This window comes from Corvus cornix, chromosome 2 (genome assembly GCF_000738735.6).
Source record: "Corvus cornix cornix isolate S_Up_H32 chromosome 2, ASM73873v5, whole genome shotgun sequence".
NCBI classification, from domain to species: domain Eukaryota; kingdom Metazoa; phylum Chordata; class Aves; order Passeriformes; family Corvidae; genus Corvus; species Corvus cornix.
The window spans coordinates 100,005,928-100,030,666 of NC_046333.1; the positions used below are offsets into that span (position 1 = coordinate 100,005,928).

General features: G+C 39.6%; 1 protein-coding gene across 1 annotated transcript; it reads right to left on the minus strand.

Annotated features, from left to right (window-relative positions):
- Positions 1-17,655: 17,655 nt before the first annotated feature.
- On the minus strand, positions 17,656-22,264 carry MC5R (melanocortin 5 receptor). Its single transcript, XM_010396273.4, has 2 exons — positions 22,016-22,264; positions 17,656-21,173 (listed from the first exon to the last, which is right to left on the minus strand). The coding sequence occupies exon 2, from the start codon at positions 21,089-21,091 to the stop codon at positions 20,114-20,116; it is 978 nt and encodes a 325-aa protein (XP_010394575.2). The 5' UTR covers positions 21,092-21,173; positions 22,016-22,264; the 3' UTR covers positions 17,656-20,113.
- Positions 22,265-24,739: the final 2,475 nt, after the last annotated feature.

Sequence of the window (24,739 nt, forward strand, 5' to 3'; positions counted from 1 at the left end):
TGACCAGCTTTCTCATTACATTTGTTTTGTTCAGGCACAACAGCACTAAGATAGTATAGTGCTTTACCATACTCCAGTTGAGAGCTAGTTTAAGGTAAACTAGCACATAAAACCAGAATTCCTTGCTTACAACACCTGGTCCACATGTGGACAAGGTTATAGCACTCTCCCACCCACAACAGTAAGGAAGAAAAGAGCATGCTGAGATAGAATGCTGCTGTCTAAGAAAGGCAGACTTTCTTTCCCAAGTTGCCATCTACAGTGCCTGACTAAATCATTCCAAGTGTCATATTATTGAGAGGTCCATCATGTTTGCCTCCAGAACTTAACAGCTTTTAAGCCTCTAATAGATGTTCATCATTAATTCTGTGCTCTTTTAAATTGTTTTTGCACTATTTTAAAGCTGAGGTATCTGTCAAGGTGTAGTGTGGATTCAGGAAAAGAATCCTCACGCTGTCTCTCCTGAGACTGGTGGGAAGGGGAGCACAACCAACCTTCTTTCACCTGCAGCAACAGTCTCACTCCTCCACTCAAAATTTCACTTCCCCCAGTCAAATTAATAGATGTCAGTACTACCTGCTGCTGGATTCTGCCACACATGATGACCTCAGACATCTCTGGCCATGTAAGATGAGCTTTCAGTGACTTTCCTTCACTGGTAGATTTAGGATCCCTGTTCCTTTCCCTGTCTAATCTAATGACAGACGCCTGTGAAGGCAGGAAAATACTATCTTAGGAACATTGTTTTCATTTTCAAGAAAAGATCCAAAACTCTGGCATTCACAGGTGGAGAATAAGCAGTGCTCTAAATTCAGACTGGCTAGAGAGTCAGGGAGGTGCTGCCAGCAGCCTGATAGCAGCTGTGGATAAACTCATTAATCTACTTGGCTCAATGAGTCAAACAAGACCAAGAGAACCTAGGAAAAACTCCAATTTTCTCCATATAGGAGAAACCGTTAACTACAAAAGAAACCTGAAGTTGACAAAGTAAGGTTGGTAGCAACAGCCATTGCCCTGCAGTCAGCAGTGGTACAAACAAGAATGATTCAGGGAGCTGCATAATACAGAAAAAATATAGGAAAAAAACCAACTAAAGAGCTAACATGCTATAGCAGTAAAGGAGCAGAAAGAGTAAAACTGTTTTTTACTGAGGAGCTAATAACCTTTAAATTCCTCTAGTTCCACTCAGTTGTCAATAGGTTTCACAAAAACGCTTCAGCAACTATAACCACTGTAAAGAGAATTGACAAAGAGCTTGGCGAGGACAGCACGCATTGCAAAAGAGAAGAAAATGGAAAAATAAGTCAATCTGTCTGCATGTGCTGGGATGTTACCAGCTGCTATGTAAGACAGATTTCTTAATAAAGAGATAGCTTTGTGTTGCTCTCCGTGCATGGCTTTGCAGTGCTGGAGCGCGATGCCACGACCTTCCAGAAGCGTCTCCAAGGCAGAGCCGCTCGGCAGGACCAGCACACGCTCGCACACGCGTGCACACACACGGACAGTTCCAGTAATATGAGTCAATGGCAAAGAGGCAGGAAGGGTCTCCATGTAGAGTTCCATGGACGAGGGTTTATTACAGCCACACCATGAAGGAGTCCAGGAACAAAAACAAAAGACAATGCAGGGTCCAGGTTTAAGAAAGGGAACAGGGAGAGCATCAGGGACCAATGATCTGAGGGCATGAGGGCAGTACACAGGCAGGACTAGGGAATGGGAGCCAATGGGGAAGCCCTGGGGGAGTGGCGAGGGGCAAGGGCCAATGGGGGAACTTGGAGTGCAGAACTTTCTAGGGCAGAGACACATAAGGTAACAAAGGGGGCAGAGAGGCCAACGGCCAACCAGGGACGCAGAACTGGGGTACATTAACATAGCAACGCAAAGCAGCCTGGGGGAAGCTTCTTTTCTCACCCTAACCTGAGGAGAAATCTCTGGTTCTAGGGACTGTCTTATCAGAGGACTCTCTTTGTCTCTTGTACCACAGGCCAACTGGCCACCACAGGTTAGTCTTTAAAATATGAAGAGTTCTGAAGTTGTAAGTATATAATTTTCACTGACCTTGGCATAACAGGGCAATGAAAAAGAGAGAAACAGAAAAGGGGTCTAGTTCATGTATGATGGCCCCGCTATCCTTCCATGACTGCTGTCATCTTGGCCAATTCATTACTTTCTCTACTTGTTCCTGAACTTCTTCAATCATCTTTGGCAACTTCACCTTTTATCACAGACCTTTCAGTCACTTGGACTGCTTGAGCAGATCAAAACTGCATGAAGGAAATTTCCTCCTTTTCTTTCAGCTTTTGCACGAATGCAAAGTCAGAATAAACTCCAGTGTCATGCCCTCAAAATAGCATGGGTCACCTGCGAGCTGTGAGATGCCTCTGGTTTAGTCATGTTGCAGTGAAGTTGAATACAACTTTTTTATCTACTTATTTTTGCACCTGTGTAATCCCTTCCCTCCTGCTGCACAACAAAGGCTTTGAGAAGAACAGAAACTCTTCTTTTGTCTCAGAAAGCCACAAAGAGCTAGAGAATTTGGCAGAGTTTTGCAGGGATGTGCTCTCAGCAGCCTGCGATATTTAGAGCTGAAGCAGCAAAATTTGCCTTAGGAAATTATTCTTCCACACAGTTTTGCTTGTAATGAGGTCTTCAGAGGACCATAGGGACATCTGCAGCTCATGCACCATAGGTTTCTAAGAAGAGCAAGGCTTTTGCTTCTATGAAACACTTTCATTTCTGCTGGTTATATAGGAGTTCAGTCCTGTTCTGTTCTAAGTAGCCAGTTGTTGTGGGTGAGGCAGCTCAGCCCCACACAACTCACTCACTCCCCTGCAGTGGGATGGGGGCGAGAATGGAAGGGTAAAAGTATGACAACTTGTGGGTAGAGATACAGAGAGTTTAATAGATAAAGCAAATATTGGACACACAAACAAAGCAAAACAAGGAATTAAATCACCACTCTCCATGGGCAGGCAGGTGTTCATCCTTCCCATCCCCAGAAAAGCAGGGCCCCATCACATCAGTGGCTTTTGAAGACAAACAACATCTTTCTGAATGTTGCCCCTTTGTCCTTCTTTCCTTGAATATTTTTATCACTGAGCATGATGCCATATGGTCTGGAATGTCCCTTTGGCCAGGTGGGGTCAGCTGTCCCAGCTGTGTTTCCTCCCAGCTTCCTTTGCACCCTCAGCCTCCTCACAGCATAAGCAGCTCAAAAGGCTTTGCTGCTGTGTAAGCACTGATCAGCAGTAACTAAAACATCAGTTTGATATCAACACTGCTTTGGTCACCAGTCCAAAACCCAGCATCGTACAAGCTACTGTGAAGGAAACTGACCCAACCAAAACCTGTACCTCAATGTAAAGAATTTATATTTGCTTCTGCTATAGAAAGTATGATCAATTCAAACAAACAAACAAACAAACTTAGTAAAAACTATCCAGAAAGTTTAAAGGAGAAAGTAAGAGTAGCACCAGCAGGATCCTTAGTCTCACATTCCATTCAGATTTTGGCTTCCTCATTGCTTTTAAAGATGGAACTTCAAATTCTAAGTCATTTATGGATTTTTCACATATATTTTTAGTATATTCTGTACTACTATAGAATACAGCTGTAATTGTTACCAAATACAGCAGTAAATTACATTAAAGCAGACCCAGGTAAAAGTAAGATTGGCTCACCCCTTTTTTGGAGAATGAGAGGTTGAAACTTCTGGAGGTTTATGTTTTGTGCTTACTCTTCCTTTATACAAAAATTTATTGTTACAAATGGATGCTTTCTTATGAATGTAATAGACAAGAGAGAACAAAAATGTTTTATTGTTTCTATGGAATATGCTTGTTCACTTCTGCTTTACAGAGACGACACTTGGCTGAAGTGAATTTGCACAAAACCTCACTAAGTGGAGGAGCAGGATGTATATTCCTGTTTTTACTCACAGTACTGTATCTTGCATGCAACTGGGACATTGGGAACAGTCAAGGACCTGTACTTCCTCACTTGTCAAATGGAAAAAGCTGTAGTTTCTGGGGCAAGACAGCAAATGCTCATACAGAACAGGAATAAATGGTACAAGATTTTTCCATGGCCATTATGAGAATTGACATTAATACAGTTCAGGCCATCTACAAGACCAACCTTGGAACAAAGTGGATTTTTGCAAATTCGGGTTAAGATACATTGGCATGAGTCCACAGCACGAATCTCACCTAGCAGATATTCCTACAGCTGTCTAAAGCCTTACCAAATTCCACTGCAGCCACATTCCTTTTCAAAGTTGCCATTTGTAGGAAATTATCCATATTGCATCCTCTTGAGAGTTATTTAGCAGGTATTAGCTGCTCACCAAAGAAGAATTGTTCAAAAGAAACAGATAGGTTTCCTTTTATTTAAAGACTGTATCCAGTTTTTAAATATTTATCTTTACTGCATAATCCACCTCTCCAGAAAAGTCTCCCAGCTGCCTGCTTTGTAGCAACAAAGCAGTGAAATGTCAAGTGATGCCATATTTCAACTAAATTAAAAGGAGATAGCAAAATAATAAACCTGAATGAATGCAAATATTTTAAATCCAGTCCTTTAGAGCCAAAAAGCCTCAGAGTTTTTTGAAAATTAAATCTTAACTGGTTTGTCATTATTGATTTTTCTGAGAAAAAAGATAACACAAGACTATACTCCTTCAGTGGTAACATCCTTTTAAACGCATTTGCAGAGAAACGGAACTTGCACCATTTGTGCTCCTGCAGAGGAGGTGTCTTACACACAAAGAACCTCCTGTATCTTCAGGAGGTTCATATATATAACTTCCAAGGTATAACATAGTCACTAGATGGAAATGATTTGTTCCTGATAATTACAGAAGAAAATAACTGTTATAAAGTATTTGAACCTTGATAGTATGCCCCAGCCAAACCATTTTTAGTTATTTTTACCAGAGCCCTCCGAGTGGGGCCAGGCTGGAATTACCCTCACTGGCTTCACCTGGCCTTTCCACCTTCAGCTGCAGCACATCAGCCCCAAGAGGGTTTTTAAGCTCCAGTCCAGAGGTTCTGGGGGTGGGGGGTAGGGGGTATATTTGCTTGCTGGCTTGTTGTTTGGAGTTCCTGGAGTAACTTGGCTGCTGATCACTGTGTGGTTTTTGTTGCTGTCATCATCTTGATGCTGCTTGCCTGGATCAGGAGCCCCACCTGTTAGGGCCCTCAGGAATTCATCAAGGACTGAAAGGTAAACTGTGCTAAACTGGAAAAGAATTGAGGAAGAAGAAGCTGAAAAACTAAATACCAAGACAGCAAGGAATAGATAAAAAGGACTGTGCTGCACTGGATTAGAATCATATTATCAGAAAAGTGTATGTGGCGCTCATGGACAAAATAGAGAAACCAATCAAGCAATGTGATATCTCATGCACAGCAGTTACAAAATGTATATGTACTGTATTATGTAGAAGTTGTAAAATGTATAAGTAGAGTAATATGTATAAGTTGTGTATTAGGTATAAGTAAGCAAAGTGTATAAGTACTGTGTTATGTAGAAGTTGTAAAAAGTGTAAGTAAGAAAATGCATAAGTAGGGTGATATGTATATGTAGTATAAGATAAGCAAGTGAAACGTACAAGTAAGTAGAATGTTTAAGTAAGCAAAGCGTATAAGTAAGGTATTAGGTCAAAGTTGTGAGACATGTGAACACAGGGGTATCTTAAACAATAAGACACTTCTGCATAATCATACTGATCCCTTGATCAGAAGGCATGAATTCCTGCAAATGGCTCAACAGGGAAAATGTTGAGCCTCTGTCTCTGACATTTTTATTGTCAATTCAATTGGTTATTGAAAATCCAGTTGCTTATGGAAAATCCAGAGTTCAAGTCTGTGAGAAGAAGAGATCCATAGTGTCTTTCTCTTTTGGCAGCTATGGTTCAGATGTTTCTGTGACTTTTATGAGATGAATAGACCTTTTTAGGTATAAAAGTGTTTATCGAAAAATACCGAGAGGGACTTTTTACAAGGGCATAAAGTGACAGGACAAGGGGGAATGGTTTCAAACTGAAAGTGTGTGGGTTCGGATTAGCTATTAGGAAGAAATTCTTTACTGTGAGGGCAGGGAGGCACTGGAACAGGTTGCCCAGATAAGTTATGGATGTCCCATCCCTGGCAGTGTTCAAGGCCAGGTTATATAAGGCTTTTAGCAACCTAGTCTGGTGGAAGGTGTCCCTGCCCATGGCAGGTGAGTTAGAACTAAGTGTTCTTGAAGATCTCTTCCAATCTCTACCTTTCTGTAATTCTATGATCCTGCTCCAGTGAGGACCATGATCTAAGCTGCAGACAAAAGCTGCAATCTGGGAGGAAAGCTCTTCAGAGTAAATCAGGATATAGCAGCAGCCATTTGTTGGAAATTTTGCCCTTTTTATCAAATCTGTTTTGCCTACACTGTTTTTGGAACAGTTGCAACTGACTCTTAAGGGTTTCAAAACCAAACCTAGGTTACAAAAATAAGATCATCTTAATTACCAGAGGTGGAAAAAAAAAATCCTAATTTAGTGCAAGTCCGGTTTCCAGGCCAATTAGACACTTGGTACTGAATGGATAAAGAGGAGTAATGGCATAAAGTCTTCATCTCAATGTTCTCAAGCTGTTTCTTGCTTCTAAGCAGGCAAAATTACTTCCCATGGTGAAAAAGAAAGAGGGGCAACACTTCCCATTTCCCTTCTCCCCTGCATGAGGGAAACACATGACTACAAGATGACTGGAACAATGAGTTAAAACTCACTCTTTTTTCTTGCCTTTGTCTTCTTGTAGTTGTGCAGGTGCTTTTATTCCCCCTATTGCCTGGCTGCAACTTTCAGTCTAAGTCACAAAGAAGGAGAAAAATCCTGCCTCATATATGACTGGCCCACAAGTTGTTGAAGCTGAAATAAGTGGAATAATGTGCAATGTAAAGCATCCCTCAGCATGATTCAAATAGTCTGTCTCTTCACTTCTCTATTCATTTAAAAAGCCCATTGTACTCCAGGAAATCTGTTGTTGGACTAAGAATGGATATTTTGAGGTATTTTATGTCTAATGGCACTCTACTGCTGAGACTGTCTCTGGAAAAATCCTACCCGGTGTTTGCTGCATTTTCACTCACTTTTAGTTTGACAAAAAAAGGCTGAGGCATAAGGGATTTTTTTCATTCATTCATTTTCTTTTAAGTCCATTAAGATTAAAAACATTTAATCAGAATAATTCAAGACTATAGTAAGAATTTTAAAGAAACAATCATTCAAGGGAAGAATATCTCCAGAGTCCCAGTAATGATTCCCTTTTATTTTGTCACTTAATTATGGGTAATCCTAGATTATGTAATGCTGTATGAAAAATTAAGATTGGCATAATACTATTCATATAACTGTCAATTAATCAGATCCTTTAAAGTTCTCCCTGTCTTTCATCTTGTGTAGAAAAAACAAAAATGTACCACCAGAGAACATCTGAAACATGTGTCTTCCAACTAAATACCCTGCCTGCTGTGTATGTATAAAGGATTCCTTTATACATTTTCCAATCAACTTCTCACCACCCCTCACTGCTCCTCCCTATGCCAAAGCCACAAAAAGTCTAGGAGTTGGTGACTCCTCATGGCCTGCAATGCCTGCTCTGCAGAGAGAGAATCTGGCAAAACAGTCTGCAGTGGGAGATCCCAAACACATTTTATATGGACCTCAAACAAATTTTAAGTGGATCCACTGAAAAAGAAGATCTAAATAAACAGAAACTTGCATTGTGCAAGCACTAGTAAATAAAGGCATCTGTTTGAGAATAATTCTTAAGCCACTAGATTATGGGGCTACTAAAATTGGGGCTACTAAAAATCCAGATGTTACACATGTTAGTATTAAACAGGAATTTCTGCTCAAACCAAGTTCAATATTAAACATACACTTGCAAACTTCAGAACTGCTCTAGAACCCATAGTCAAATGCTTATTTCTAAATTTATCCCAAGGAAATTCTTCCACCTCAATCAGGAATTATTCTTTCATTTATTTTTTACAATTTTATTTACACTGGTTTTCATCATGGTGGTTGAACAGTTGTTTTAAACGACAGCTTATCCCTTCACTTGTGGGAATTTAAACCTGAACATTGGCAGATATGAATTTAAGGTGATTTTTAATATTGCCTTGCATTTTACCTTCTCCACCTTTTGTAATTCCTTGCTACCTACATTAAATATTTTGGAAACAAAATACACAAATAACCAAAGCTATGGATGATTAGAGATGCAGTAACCACAATCAATGCAACACTAAATAAGGTTAATCATGGTTGATTCAAATAAGGTTAAACAATACCAAGATTTTAAATGACTAATTAAAGGGTCATGTCACTGCTAGATCTGGATAAATTAATTTTAGCATATATTATTCCATGAACTTAATTATTTCTGGTTTTGGGGGGGTTTTAATCAATTAATTTATTCCATCAGTGTTTCTTAGTTCAAGCAGAATTTTGTATAAAGCTGCTTCACAGTTCAGGCCGGTCATTTGTACTGTGATTTCTGACATAGTCTTTGTGTTAAATTTCACCCATTTCTTATGCTCTGGTCTTAACCTGAACTCATGAAAGCTTCTATCATGAACCTTCACACTTATAAATGTAGGAAGATACCCTTTGGACCATGTTTATTCACACCGTAGGAGGAATAGAGTTATCACTGTTTACCGTCTGTCTTGGGAAAGAGACATGGATATCTGCTAACTTTTCATTAAATTATTTCAAAATCTTAAGACCAGAATGGATTAAAACAATCCACCAGTCTGACTTTATAATAAAGACCATAAAAATCTCATCCTGTGATATCTGCACCAAGGTGCTTGGTGTAGTAATTCCTCCCTATTAACAGTTCTTCCCATTACTATTTTCACGGCCTCTCAATTTATTATTTTAATACAATAATGGCATCAGACATGAAAAGTCACATTTCCACATTTTCTGTGGAAAAAAATTACTGTTGGTAGTGCATACACAGTCCTTTTACTTGTGTTTTCTTGCTTTGTTCTAGCTCCAAAATGAAGTGTGCACACTGTATGGAGAAGTGGCAGAGATTAATGACACTTTGCAAGAACAAATTATGTGATGAGTCATCTTGTATCTTTAGACACTTGTATTTGTCAAGTACAGAACATGAAGACAATGATCCAGCTAAGCAATTTACTCAGGATTCATCTACCTCTAGCATTGGGCCACAATGCAGACATCTTTAAAGAAGCTCTAGGCAAGCTGGTGCCAGGACTGTGGGAAGCATAACACTGCTGGCACTGTCAGCAGCCAGCTGTTACGCCCAAAGACAACACCAAATTTTACATGGCTAACTTACCTGGGACCCTCAAGTCAGTCCATGTGCCATATTTTCCTTTGTTCTGCTGGGATAATGGGTGTAGTAGCAGGATCCCTAGCATGGTTCCCCTGCCCCTGAGTCATCAAAGATGCAGTCCTGCAGATTTTGGAAAGACAGTCTGCAGTTGTGAAGAGCAGCCTGTTCTTATGAATTTGCTTGAATTGAAGACTAAATCAAGAATGCTGCCATAAAGCTAATGAACAGTGGGCGCAAGTCAACTACAGGTGTTTTCAAGGAAAACCTGTAAACTGAAAAAGGTGCCCTCAAACCATCTGACTGCAGATAGACTAAGGGGATTTTAGATCAAGTGGCTATATATAAGGTGAGTCATCAAAGATAGCAGCCTTAGAAAAACAGGTATTTCAAAAAACTTTGCTTGTTTTGATTCACCACTGATTTTCTTTTACCCATAGATGAATCCATTTCAAAACTGATCTGTTTCTGCAGTGCAGGGGAATGTGTTGCTGCAGGAGGCACAAGCAGTGCTTATCCCAAGCTGCTATCCAAGTCCATGGTTACTTAAGGAAGAGGTTCTCAGTTTACCCATAATACTACTAGTTTGGATCAGTAGATTGGTGAAAGAGTAAGACTGAAAAAAATATAAATTACCCTGAGATTAGTTGTTTAGAGCATGGTGCTAATAACACAAAGGTTGTGGGTTCAATCCCCATTTACTTAAGAGTTGAACTCGATGGTCCTTGTGGTTCCCTTCCAACTCGGAAAATTCTCTGAATCTGTGAGTTGCAGCTGCTTCATCTGCAGCACAAGCAGAGGAGCACTGGCAGAGGGTCATGGAAAGCTAAACAGCAATAGCCCTAATGCTCAACAAATTGCGAATCAAATACGCCTTAGTAAAGAAGTAGAAAAGAATGTTAGGTGAATCCTACCCTATACAAGAAAAATAATCGCTGTAGAATAAAAGTCACTTTCATTGATTTTGTAAATACTTCAAATTGTAGCAAAATACTAGCTTAAAACTCTAGATATCATTAATAAATCTGTCTTATTTCCATGTGTTTTTCCATTTCAAAGGTAAGAAACAGCATTTCGTATTCTAACTCGTCTTTTTTACAGAGAATTTTCAAATTCTCCCAGGAAACAACAGGGAGAATTTGACACAAGTTTCTGTCTTTGCCTTATTTGTGGTTTTGCCAAGGCATTTGCACTACAAATAATGTTTCAAGACTACCATCATCCTTTTTAAGTCCTTGAAATACAGTCTGAGCATGCCTCCTTCTGGAACTACTCAGCCCCACAGTACCAGCCAAAACTGAAAGAAGGCAGATGTAAACATTCCAATTACAGTATGTGGCAGGAATTATTAAGTTTAAGAATCAGTAGTTTGTCAAGTTGAACTACATTGGTCACTTCAGGCTAGAGGTACTTTGCTATCTGTGTACTATCCTGTGTCTGCCTTACAAAGTTCCCCCATCTGAAATGTATTTTAAATGAAAGTGGATACTAAGTCGAAGGTACAGTGAAATTAAAACCTCCATAGGAAAATGCAGAAACCCCACAAGTGCAACTTTCAGGGTGTGCTTCCCCTGTGGCCTGGCTTATTAGAACAGGAATGCCAGTCTACTAAAACCTGACTTTACCTAACAGCTGAGACAGTTGCTAACAGTAGCAATGAATAAGACACTCTTAAGCCTCGAAACCCTATCAGCTGTGACTGTTTAAGGTAATTAATAAAGAAAATGGGTTGTTTGGTTTATTTTCAAAGGACAGTCCTACTCAGTACAAGCATTTCAGAGGACTAGGCATGCATTAGTAAGAGGGATTACTTGTGTGCAAAGTGCTCTCAGACAGTTCAAAAAAGCCTCCAGACACTTTCACCTCCTGAATGCCACAGTGTCCTACTCCCTATCCTTTACCTATGCTTTAGTAATGTGTTTATTTGTTTATTCAAACAGCAGTGATTATAACTGCTGCTTCAGAGTTTCTCACATTGCAAGGATATTTTGGGTCTGTTGCAAAGATATCATTCACAGGCAACCAGCCATAGCTGAGAAACTAGAAGAAGAAAAAAAGAGAAGTGTTACTTAACCACAAATGTATGAAATCAGTATTTTAGAGTGCTACTTTCAAAAATATCTCATCTTTACCTCCCTACCTGCACCCTCAGGACAACACTATGCTTCTGCAAGCAATCTTGCAGCCATTGTTTGAGATTTCATTCATTAGTGTTTGCAAAATACTTTGAGACTCTCAGAAGGGAGATGCTACAGTATTCTAAATATCTGCCTAATTAGCTCTGGTCAGAAGTTATTTTACCCAGTCAAGCAGAAAGATCAAAAGTACAATTGAAAAATAAACCGCAGAACAAAACACAACAAAAATCAATTTGAAGATGGTTAAATAACTTCCTATTTATTTATGGAGAAGGCTTAGTATATCTCTTCCAAAGTGCATGACTGCCAGGGCCCCATGAGCATCCCCATCCAGGGCTGGAGTGTAGATGAGGGGCACCTGCTGCAGGCAGTGGTCTTAGGACAAGGTCTGGTAGCAGCCTCCACAGGGCCTCTTCTTTATCAGCTCTGTTAGTTCACCGCAGATTCCCTTCATTATTGTTAGCACTAGTCATGTCATTTGATGCTTTTGTTTTTACCCAGCACCAAAAACACTGGCATTTCACTGGTCACTGTTAATTCAGCAAAGTTTTAAAGTATGTGTAATGCTGGGTGCCCAGCCTCCTTGCATCTTCTCTTTGGTTCTTCCCTGAGAATTAAACCTTTTATTATTCAGCTCAGTTATTTATTACCCTCTTTAAAAATTCAGTACAATCTTCTAACTGACATTTTCAACAAAAGGTCACCTGAAATGCACACAGTGTTCCTCATATTGCCTTCCTTCCCCTCTAAAAGTCCACCAGAGCTAATCTTGTGTTTGTCATCTATTTACTCATTACATTGTGCAATGTAATGAGTAACGGCCTTTGATCTCCTGCTTGTCTGTATGCCAGGGCTGTCTCCCATGAGGTAGCTTTAGGGTGGCTGTCCTCTTTTCCATTCCCTTCCAATTAAGCTGGACATATTTTCAGTATTTCCCACTCTAAATAAGAGTCCATGTAATGCTTAAAATGCCACAGCTAAATTCAGTTATTTATTGCACATGACTGGAACGCCAGGCAAAACCGAGGAGCTGCACGAGAAGCTGGGAGTGTAAATTCACCTGTCACTTCTATCTAAAATCCTTGCACCTTCCAGTTTTCTGGAAGCTGAGCACCTCTGCTTTGGACAGCAGGAAAACCAAGGACCCACAGACCACAGATACCATCTTAAAAATTACTTCAATCAAAATTAGTAAAAAATGTTTCTCCTCTTTTTTCACCAATGGGACTGTTAGACTTTCCAGAGTGTAACTAAACCAGCAGGCTACACAAAAATACCATTTTTTTCTTTGCAAGGTTTTCCTTCAAAAATCCACCTCTAGATTCAGAGGTGGTCACACCAATGTCCCTTTCCAATGTGAAAACCTAAATATTTAGCAGTTTCACAGTGAGATGAAAACCTGGATTTCATTCAAGGATTTACTTCCTACCTCTTCATTTTTTATGTACTTTATGCAGGGGCATGAACTGTCATTGGAACTGCACTTGAAATTCAGGTGATTCATCTCTTTCCTCTGCCATTTGAAAGGAGGACTGTTAAAGCACCTGCTTTTCAAACTATGTGTACCAAGCAGATCACTTTAGACCAAAGGAAGTCAAAGGTTTAACTTACCTTTTCCAAGTGACTTAAGCAGGTTCCATATGACGTGACTTTGCAGAGACCCCCAACCACAGCACTGGATCTCAGGGGCCCACCAAGATGGGTTCTTGGTCTGAGTAACACAACAAATAAATTACTTTCTTGACACACTGATTTTCCACTAACACTTAAAATTTTGTTGTTTTCCTTTCCGAAGGAGAATGAGCTTGAGAGGTACCATATCCTGAATTCCCCCTACATGGCTTTGTGGGGAGAAGATGTCTTATATGACACTTCAGTGGAATGGGATTCAGTCACACTTGGTGAGGGTCTTGCACACAGAATTTCAGCCAAGTTTCCAGCAACTCACTGACTCTACTCCTCTAAAACTGAATTTGGCACATGTGTGTGTACCAGGACACTTTTTAACGCAGCCTAGTCCTCACAGTAGGTGAGATTTATCTTCATCTTTTGTAAGAGTCAGGTGTGAACTTAACACAGACTTAAAATGCTTGCTTGCCCAAGCTCACCACTTGCCTGCCACTCTGTGAGCAGAGAGCAGGAATCTCCTTTTTATAGCCAGGGCTCTTTATGTTCTCTGGGAAATACTTTTGGGAAAGACCTACTTTTAGTTTCAGTGAAGTATCTCTGAGCTTAGGTTGATGTTGGCACTACTAATCACGATGTTGCTATATATTTAAAACAAGCTTAAAGTATAGGAATCTTTCCTACTATTCTTTGAATGGAAGAATATCCTGGACAGATTCCCCTGACTTTAAAAAGCACAAGGAACCTCTGGAACGGTAATAATAGTAAGGTCTATGTAAGGCTATCCCAGCACTATGTACTGTGGGGATATAGAATTTCAGGGACTTGGATTCTGACTCAAAACCCATGCAAAGCTTTTCAGAAAGCAGCTCAGAGCAAAGAAAATGTGTAATACAAAGGTAATAGTTACTCCTAGGGTTATATTTTCTGGGTAGGTGAAGTAGGCACAAAATTTCTGTGAAAAATAACAGTGAAAAAGCTAATTCATGGGCAACTTTACTTATTGCCTGTCAAAAGCAATTGTGTCCTGTTAAAAACTGGCAAACTAGAGAGAAAAATTAATCTCATATTCTTTGTGGGTTTTTGTTTTGTTACTGTTAATTAAGGTATTTATGCAACAGAGCATCAAAATTTCATTTGATGCCTTTTTAAATCATCTGGAGCCAACCTACAAAGCTGATCATTCCATTTCTCATCATGCTTTAATCAGGTGTAAAACCAGCCTAATTGAAAGGAGGGGAGTGATGAATCACCATCTGGAGGTAGCTGTGCAAGTTACATTCTTACCACACTTATCAAGGAAATTATGAACTTCCAGGAGAAGTTTGTGTCTGAACTTGGGATCCCTGATCCTCAGCCACGCAGAGCATGGCTAGGACACAAGGCCCTTCCAGTCTCTGTGGCCAGGCTCCCATCCCATCAGAGGCAGGGAAATGAAAGCTGTGTCCAGCAGGTAAGTTCTGCTACAGAGATAGGACACAGCCAAGGCATATACTTGGTCCTGGAAAGACAGAAACACTCCTAAGCAATGTATTTTTTAGCATAAGTTTTGCATGTCCTTACCATAAAAAATGAAAGCTTATTTAGAGAACAGGGAACATTTGTTCCTGTGAGCATTTTAGAGATATTGAAATTTTCCAAATTATGGAGCGTGTTATACTAAATGAAAGTATTTTGTTACTTACTGCATAGACAACAAAAGAGTTAGCAGCATCTGGCACTGTGGAAATGTAGTTTTCATCTAGATCTGGATTATTATTTGCTTATCTGTTCCCCTCTGAGCAAAAAACAATATAATAGGTCTAGGAAAACAACATGATGACAACAAGGTATGAATATAACAGTAGAGATTCAATGGGTCAGGATTCTTAGCTGGAAAAAATAAGATTCATAGAAGAATATAAGGGAGTAGGATAATGAATGGCGCAGGGAAAATGAATGGGGACTAGTTATTTTTTTTCTTTACAACATGGGGACTAATTATTTCTTTTCTTTACAATGTAAGGACTATAGAGCATTGAAGAAAACTTAAAAGTAGATGTTTTATAACAGAAGAAAAATCATTTTTCCACTCACACATCTAACTTGTGAAACAAGATGTTGCAGATTAAAATAAAGAGATCCAAAAGTGATTAGATAAATTTGTGTAAGCCATGTTCATTTAGAGCTATCAGTCACAAATCTGTAAATACAACCTCCTGCCCAAGAGGTCCCTAAACCAGAGCTTGCTGTAAGCTCTGCTGGTATTCCAGAGGATTACTAGACACAAGTCCAGATTTTACATAATGTCCCTAAAGAGCTGCCCTTTATTTTGATGAAAACCCTTCCGTCTTGGTGCTCAGCACAGCGTCATGCCTTCTAAGGACTTTTTTAGGCAAGCTGCTCAAGAAGAAACTGTTGTGGGAATAATGTTTAGGGACCATAAGAATTTAACAGATTTACTAGATCTTTACTTTAACAGGTGCTGGGGGAACTCTTTGTTCTGTCACACTGATCTGCTATAATTTTCAACACCTCAAAATGCAAAAAATACTTGAGGTTTTTTCCTTCTACTTCAGATTTTGACTGTTGCTAGTTTGTTCACATGTAGAGGAAACACATGAGAAACACGCTGCAGATTGGAAAGCAGTGTAACAAATAACTGAATGACAAAGAGCAGGAAGGTTAGAGGAAAAGGAACTATACATCCTCACATACATTTCGTCTGTTGATATCATCTGGGATTGTACTTTATATTTGGGAGTAAGAGCTCATGTAGACCTGTATGTAAGTATAGACACACGCACATACACCTCAGACTCTTCTGTTCTGTATGAAGAACGGGTGAATCCAAGATACACACAGCTCAGGTTGTAACACAGGATAAGATTAGAAAAGGAGGGAAAACATCTCACCTGGAGATAAACTAGCAGAGAGTCTTATGCAGGCAGCTCCACCACAGCCTGTATGACTTTCTGTTCCTCATGTGAGGATCCCCATTTCCCCATCCATGTTCCCATATCTTCTTCACCTACCCTGCCTAACAGGAAGGGCACAGTACATGAAACCAACCAACACAGCTGAAGACTAGGACCATCCTTTGCAATTCCTGAACACAGCAGTGGTCACCATGAGTTGGTCTTCTGTGCAAGAAGCTGATGAGCAACAGAAGGATTTGCTCCAAGACAGGCAGGACAATCCCCAACAAGACTTTGGAGTAGAAAAGTCCTTGGAGTTTTCAGAGAGCAGGCTATGTGAGGGAGTTGTTTTCCCAAAGATTTTAAACCTTTTCTGCCTTCTTAAAGTTTGTGTGTGCAGGAAATTGCTGTGGTTTCTGCACTTACTTGCACAGGAGTCACAAAAAACACAAGTCTCCAGAGAGACATTCTGAGAAGATTTTCTGAGGGAAAAAGCCTAAGCAGTGGGAATGAATGTGCAACCCACTCTCAAAAGGGTTCCACACTACATAAGTAGACTGCTGGACACTGGTTGCACAGAGTGAAGACCAGTAGGTTGCAGATCTGAAAGCAATCATCCCTCCCAGCCCAGACTCAGAGGCATTGGTATGCAACAGTTAGAGTTTTCTGTGACAGATTTGTGCCCATTTGGGAAGCAGGATCATGAAGCCCAGGATCATAAGCAACTTCTTTGCTCTATCCAGTTATAAATGTTTTGTGTTAGAGGAGATGCTACGGCTCTTGGGAAACTAGTACTTCCTAGAATCTTATTGTGGCTTCAGCATGGAGAAAAGATTCAGATTTTTTCTTTTAATATTCTCCCTGATATTAATCTGCTTAAAATGCAGATGACTTTGTAGAAGTTGATCTCACCTGCAACAGGAGTGAGATCAGAATAATTGCTTTTTAAGAACTTTTAAATTGCGACACACGAGTTAGAAGCAGTGAAGTGTTCTGTCATCAAAGCAACAGCGGACAATAGAAATTAGTTTTGGAGCTCTGGGACAGAAATAGTGTGATTTGAGGTTTTTTTTTCCAGTGACTAAAGCTAAACTGTAAATGACTGGCTGGATAAGCAAGAGTAGTGTCATTAACTGCAGGAACATGGTGCAACAACAGTCTAGCAACTAATTTTTTCATGACTGTCCTCTGACAGCAAATTACCTCCTTACGCAATGCTGGCTTGTCCCAGTCTATCACAACACTTTGTGTTTTCCAGGCTCTGTCAGAAGTGACAGTATGCTAAATATTCCTTTTATTCTGCAGCTAAACCAGAGAAAGAAACATATTAAAGCTTGTCATTGTCTCCCAGCGATATGTATTTTATATTCATTCCTAGAGTGTAAACAGCCTGTTTTGAAAATACTTTCATTTCACTTTCAGGTTGTTTCAGCTCCCCACCTGTAAAGCTTATCATGAAGATGTGCGGCTGACACCCAGGGGAACATAGGTATGAATGTAAGTACACGGTATTAGTCTGTAACTCTCATTCAGAATTCTTAAGAAGGCATCTGTTTAAATGAGACATGAAAGTCTGTAATGCAATATTCCCTCTGTGAATAATCTATAACGTAGCAGAAATGTTACAATGAATAACCAGAAATGTAGGGGTTTCCAGCAATCCAGTTTAATAGTTTCTTCATATGTCTGTGTTTATACATCAAACAAACTTCAAACAAAGCAAAAAAAAAAAAAAAAAAAAAAAAAAAAAAAGAATAATATACAATTCAAGAAAATACCAAAAGCTATTACAGTTTTGGTTTCCCCTTAGCCGATTTACAGTTATGTACACAACTGTCTTATTTGCAATACCCAGTGAAGATTTAATGATTTATTTACATCAGCTGGTGCCTTTCACTGTGCAGTGGAACTGTCTCTTTTTGTAATTTCCATTCATAGTTGCAAGAGCCAATATTTAGGGGATATTTATGAATAGGATTAAGAGATGGACTGAAACAAGGCAAGATTCTCACTACTGACCACAAACATTCTCTGAAATCCCATTTTCAGATATAGCTGAAGGAAGACTCCAGCACCTAGTGCACTGATATAACCATCATATCAGTCAGCATAATAAGGTATCTCCACTGAGAATAACATTTCCATTCATGTCAGAGGGAGATATGTCTGAGCTGGAGGAATAATAAAATTTAAGCAGACAAAATTTATAACTCTGGTGCTAAAGGTGCACCTTATTTCTCCTGTCAGAAACCTCCTAAGCAAATGAAGACACAAAGCAGGCTCTAAGTGTGTGGAGGAGAATACTTTGCAATTTTTCTTACACAAGAGCTAAAATTAGGAGGGGAAAAATATAATTTTAGCATAATATGCAAACTGTGTCATAGAATTACTGAATAACTTGAGTTGGAAGGCATCTGTGGAGGTAATTTACTCCTAGTGCTTCAAAATAGGGCCAGCTTCAAAGTTAGAGTCAGCTTTCAATTTAGCGCAGATTATTCAGGGCTGTGTCCAGTCAAGTTCTAAATATCTCTAAGAATGGAGTTTTCACAACCACTGAGCACCCATACACGTTTGACCACCCTTATGGCAAAATAATTCCCTAAAACCCATTCAGGACTTTCACCTTGAAAGTATAACCTAACGCTCATGGAATAAATCATAAACCTTCTGTTGATAAACAAGACTTACAACACGTATAAACCAAGTATAACAAGCATTATTCTTCCAGATTTCAGAAGGAAGAGTTCATTTTTTCAAGATATTTTCAGATATCTAGTCCGTAGTTTACCACCACTTGAAATCTTTTCATGACTTACATCACAGTGCAAGATAGGCACCATCCATGGTCATCAAGAAATACCACAGTTGCACTTCCTCCCTCTTTTGTAAGCCCAGTATTTTGCACTTTACACAGCTGTTGCAGAACCACAGCTTTATGAAAGCATGACTAGACGCAAGCTACTCCTACAAAAGGCATGAGGGTTTCAGCTTAGAATCCTCTCAACAAAGATGAAAACTGTTTGTTTGGGGAGCAAAAGTCAGGACTCTGTTATACAGAGACATGCGGCTGATGTTTTGAAATCCTTTCTTTGCCACTGACTGCCATGCCTTTTGATTATCAAACTTGTTTTGTCTCTCCCAGCTTGAAAGATGCAATCTACAGACACAAAAGTTCTTCACAGCCAAAACGCTTTTCTAATGTCTACACAAAGGCAGCCACTCACTCAGTCTTTCCATCTCCACAAAACATTACATGAATATCCAGAGGCCGTGTACCCTTTGCTTCCCTAGCCCTGGTAAATAAAGAACACAGACAAACTAGAATCAGCTCAGTCTTCATATTTAGCCTTAAAATCCACCTGTGGTACATCTTGCTTCACAGTGATTTGAACACATATAGTCATATATGACAAAGTGCTGTATCCAGCCTGGAAAATCTCATGGTAACATTGGCCTCTTACATAATACATATTGTATGACAGTAACAGTTATGACTGGAATACAAAACTGCTGATATGTGCATGTATGTTGATCATAACTGCTGACCAAGGTATGTGAAGCTTGATAATTGGAGCTACTTCTCTGATTATATGTCTTCAGAAGGAAATAGCAAAAAAACCCCTTGTTAATTCTGGGCATCAAAATAAGCCATGCTTGTTTTTATCTAGAGACAGAAATATATATATATACATATATATATATATATATTATCTAGAGAGATAAATAACATCAAAAGAAACACACATTGAGAGGCTGATGTGTTCATTCACATGGTAGATCTCACTCATTGCATTTAGCAGAAGGAAAATTAAGGTTTTCCCTGTATAATCCTCCTATAAAATCCAATCTTCAATAGGGTAAATGAGATTCAAAATATTCTTTATCCCCATAATACAGGTGCACTGAGCAGCTCCAACCACCAGCATGAGAGAGGTGTGTGGAGGGAAAGAAATGTAAAATCACATGTTAAAAACTTGCTTCTGATTGCTGCAGGAATCATGGCAGTTGAATGCAGAAAATGTTCCATAGGCATTTCACCAGAATTACAGGATGCAGAAAGGTGTTGCCTTTCCATTCTCTTTCTTGGTTTGGTTTTGTTATCTTAATACTTGTTTGATAACCCACAGAGCATTCTCAGGCTATAGCAACAAATTATCTCTTTGAAGGTCTTCCTCATTTCCTGGCTACGAAAGGCGTAGATCAAGGGGTCGATCACCGAGTTGCACATAATGAGAATGAGGTACATGTTGAAGTGTGACATGAAGCAAACACAGTAGAGGTTTTGAGGGCAGGAGATCATCAGGATGAGGTGAAGAAAGAATGGAGCCCAGCAAACAATGAAGATGCCAAGAAGCATAGTCAGAGTGATGGCTCCTTTCATGCTGGTTCTTTGACGGACAGAGTTGTACCCAGGCAAAGCAGCGATTTTCTTCACGTGAGTACGAGCCAGGAGGAACATATGGATGTACAGTGAGACCATGAGGAACAACATGGTGAAAAACACAGTGATGAGGCAAATGACCACGTAAGTTGATTCATAGTAAAGAATGAAGATAATGCCACAGCCCGTGCAAAAGGTCCAGATGCATGCAATAATAAGCCCTGATCTTTTCACTGTCATGATGTTGTGATAACGCAGGGCATAGAAGATAGTGATATATCTGTCTACTGCTATAGCCAGCAAACTGCACATGGAAGCCACCACAGATATGCAGATCATGGAATCAAAGACATTGTCTATGTGACGGACAAAGGCATCTTCCATAACGATGTGTCTATTGTTTATTAAGTATATGGTTATGGTCTCCCAAGCATTAGACACACTAACCAGCATGTCAGCCACTGCTAAACTGCAAACAAAAAAATACATGGGTGAGTGCAAGTTCTTGTTCTTAACTATTGCAGATATAACTAAGATGTTTTCAAGGAGGCTTACAATGCCCAGAGTTAGGAACACCTCAGCTGCGATGACCACTTGCTCACATGGCAATGACTTGCTCTTTGCAGTAGGCACAGTGAAGTTGCTACCGAAGGCACTCAGGTTTAGTTCAGAAACATAGAATTGAGAGGACGTGTTCATCTCTGGGATCTGACACGTTCTGTTCCTTCTGAGTGGCTTGCCAAGGAGTGTGGTGAATGCATTTTCCAAAAGGCAGAAGATCCTGCCAAAAAAAAAATATAGCATGAAGATCACAGGCAGAAGTTGACAACATAAATACCACCCATTTCTATTTAATTTGGCTTGTACGTGTCCCACCTCTTCCATACCACATTCCTGTGCTGATTCTGAATTAAACTTTGGTTGGCTCAGGGATTTTCTACCCATCCTTACTGGGAAATTAAAATCACAAACTAATGATAAGATTCATGCACTCTTCATTCATAGTTCTATTTATTCTATTTGGTACCCTGGAATGCTTCTCCAGAATGTCGTGGAAATTCTGCTGAAAAAAGGACAAAATACAGTTTTCCCAGCCCCAGCTCTCAGACCCCAGAAGTGCAGGAGGATGTAGTATTAAGTCCAGCAGAAACCGCTCACTCGAATACAAAATAAAGAAGTTTTGATTATTGACACAATAAAGAACTGAACATTTCCAGTAAAAGATTTAAATGCTTTCCTGAACTTTGTACATTTAAGCTGGCATGAACTACATTATAAACAGCTTATCTGTGCAATATTAACATGCTCATTTAAAAGTATGGTATTAAACACCTAACCAAGGAAAATCCATGCATTTCAGGATACACTAAGGTTACAGAATCAGTGTGGGTAGAATTCTATTATAAAAGAAGTTTTCTCTTCCAAATCAAGAATATTTTATTCAATGGTTTTCTGGTAATGACTATATTCAGGGAAAGTTGTAAGTCATTGCATTTTTTAGTAAAGGGAATACTTAGAGCTGATTGTCAGTGACTTGTTGCAAATAAAATTCAAAGTATATCATGCTAAACAATTTTCAGTTTTAAAAGCAGCTTTTCATTTTCAATCAAGAATTAACCATACCTGTTTACCAGAGCCACTCCTTCAGCTGCTCTTCCTCTTCATCGTCTGCAACCTTTCCTCCAGAGAGCTGAAGTTTCAGCCCCCCTGACATCTGGGGCTGGGAACTCCTTGGTGGGGAAAGATGAAAAAAAATAGAGGGAAAGGAATTAGCAAATCCATAGAGTCAAAGCTGACCACGTACAAATTACTTACTGTGCAACTGCCTTTTTATAGACTCCAAGCAATAATGACTTCAATACTCAGACTGTGGCTCCTCCTCCCCTTCTTTGCCCCTCTGGACTCCTTTTTCCACAGATCTCGTAGCACAGGTTTGGGTTTTTACCACCATCTAGTGGCCTTCCCCTCTCTTTCTAACTGAAGTGATTCTAATCTGAAGTTCATTATGAGCTTTCTATAATAACAAAGGAGAAAATGTACTAGACATGCTCCTTCCCTTTTTTTGTTTGTTTTCTTTGCTGTTTCTAGTACACTGACAATAAGTTCATGCTGCAACAGTACTCTAAAAGAGGAGAGAGGACTGTTGTTGAAGTGGGAGGCTTGTTACTGCTATAAGCATTTTTCTTATATTCAGCTCTGTTGGGATTTTTTTCAGAAATAAGAACCCCACTGTTACAAAACTTAGAGAATATACAGTCAAAGCCACCATGCCATTAATAGAAAATACAATGAAATAATTTGTATTTTAAAAATTGGACAAATAAGCTGCTGTGTTCTGTACCCCTTGCTAGAATAGAGATTTCAATGTAGAAATGGAAGGAGCAGACAGTGTATCATGCCAGGAGCCCGGGCTCCCCGAGATGGATGTGAATTCCCCTGGGGCCTAAGAGCTGTTAAACTCAGTGCTCTGTATTCCAGTGGCTGAAGTTCCTCTGTGGGTCTAACAGTCAGGCAGCCAATGCTCTTCTGGGCCTTACCCAAAAGGTGGCAAAATCAGTTCAAGTCTTTAACAAATGGTCTCTGCTTCCAGGTGCAGGCTGGGCAATGCAAAGCACATGCCTTCCTGACACTGCCAGATGCCCTTCGTCTTAGCTGCTAACCAGACAGTCAAATACCATGCGGGATTTGAAGTTAACTTGAAATAGGAAGTCTCTGCTTCTCCAAATCACCACTTTTCCAAAACTTAGTGGGTTGAAGTTTTTTCATGGTATATAACTGTTTCAAATGCTTATTTTTAACCTACAGCATTTTTCTTAAAGAATCACCACCAACAAACACTTACTTTATTGTTATATCGTGTGCCACTTTTGTGTTTTCAGTGTTCAGCTAAGGTTTATCATTGCAAAGCAGATAAATCCCTATTTCCAATTTCTATATTCCACAGGAGGTTTCTCTATTGTTACCACTGGCTTCACTCTAATCCTTCACTCTAGGGATGCAGAAACACCTGGGCCATTGTATGAAATATTTTTAAGTACAAATAGTCCCTGCACCAAGGGTGACAGTGAAAAGCATTTTTTATTATTTTGAGTAAAATGGCTCTTCTAGCATTATGCAGTTAGGAGACTAAATTTGCCTATTCCTTCTCCCCAGTACTGGAAAGAGGATTTAGGTTATCACAGACTAGAGGTCACAAACTGTGCTCGACTGCAGCTGTTAAATCTGAGTGGATAATGCCAGCTAGTGAACACACACACTCCCTGCTGTATCTCACCTGTCTATGTGCCAATTCTGAGCCCATAGTTCTTTCCTATGGCCAAAAGAAAAAAATAGAGAAAGATCTCTTTCTGTTCTTTAATGTAAAGCATGTTTTTAGTTAACTTACCTTAGTTAACTTTGGTTATCTTTTGCATAGCTTTTGATTTTCCCATTGCAGATCCTGGAAATCAGATACCTAGCAGTAAAATTTTACTTGTTCCGGTGCTCTTATATCTAGCAAGAACTGTGCAGACATTGTACTCTTTCCACTTCCAATTACTTCTCCTGCAGTATCCCAATCTGGGTTTTGTTTTATATCACATTCTCTTGCTAAATTCTGTTCTTTCCATTTACAAATTCCTCTGTATGTTGTTTTAAAAAGTTCTTTGCAGACCAGCTTAGCTGCCTTTACGAAAGTTTTCAGTGTACCTAGTAGGGCTCAGTAAACCAGCCACTTGCAGGAATTAAATCACACATCAGACTGGATGGTTTGGCTATTATTCCTTAGAGCAATACCAAGTTTCTTACATAGATATTGTGAATCAGCATTTGGATTCTTGTTCCACAAGCCAGACGCTGCAAGTGTAAACCTTGGTACAAGTGTCTATGCTACACAAAAAAAACCTCCCTTATTTACAAAGCTTGCAGAACAATTACCTGTCTGGAAACCGGGTAGTGGTATAGATGCATTTTTTTATGTTAGAGGATGAAATGAAAAAAATACTTCCCCTCTCCCCACCCTCCAAAAAAGAGAGTTTTAACATTATATGCAGTAAACAACTACAGTAAACAACTCTTTAGTGTTATAGCTTGACAAGCAAGTAACTGAAGGGACACCCAAACAGCAGCGAGTGGAGGCAGGCAAGTGAGATAAAAATTTGAAGTAAAGGTGTATGGGAGCAGATATTTGCATTCTCTTGGGAAGAATCCAAGAACAGCTGGACTCCTGAGTGAACAGCAGGACTCCTGAGTGAATAGGCTTGTCTTTCAGATGTTCATGATCTCAATGTTCAGCTCCCTCGACCAAGAAATTTCTTTGGGTTCCAGGAAGAGAGAGTGAAAATGCTACAGAAAGATGTCGGTGAATAG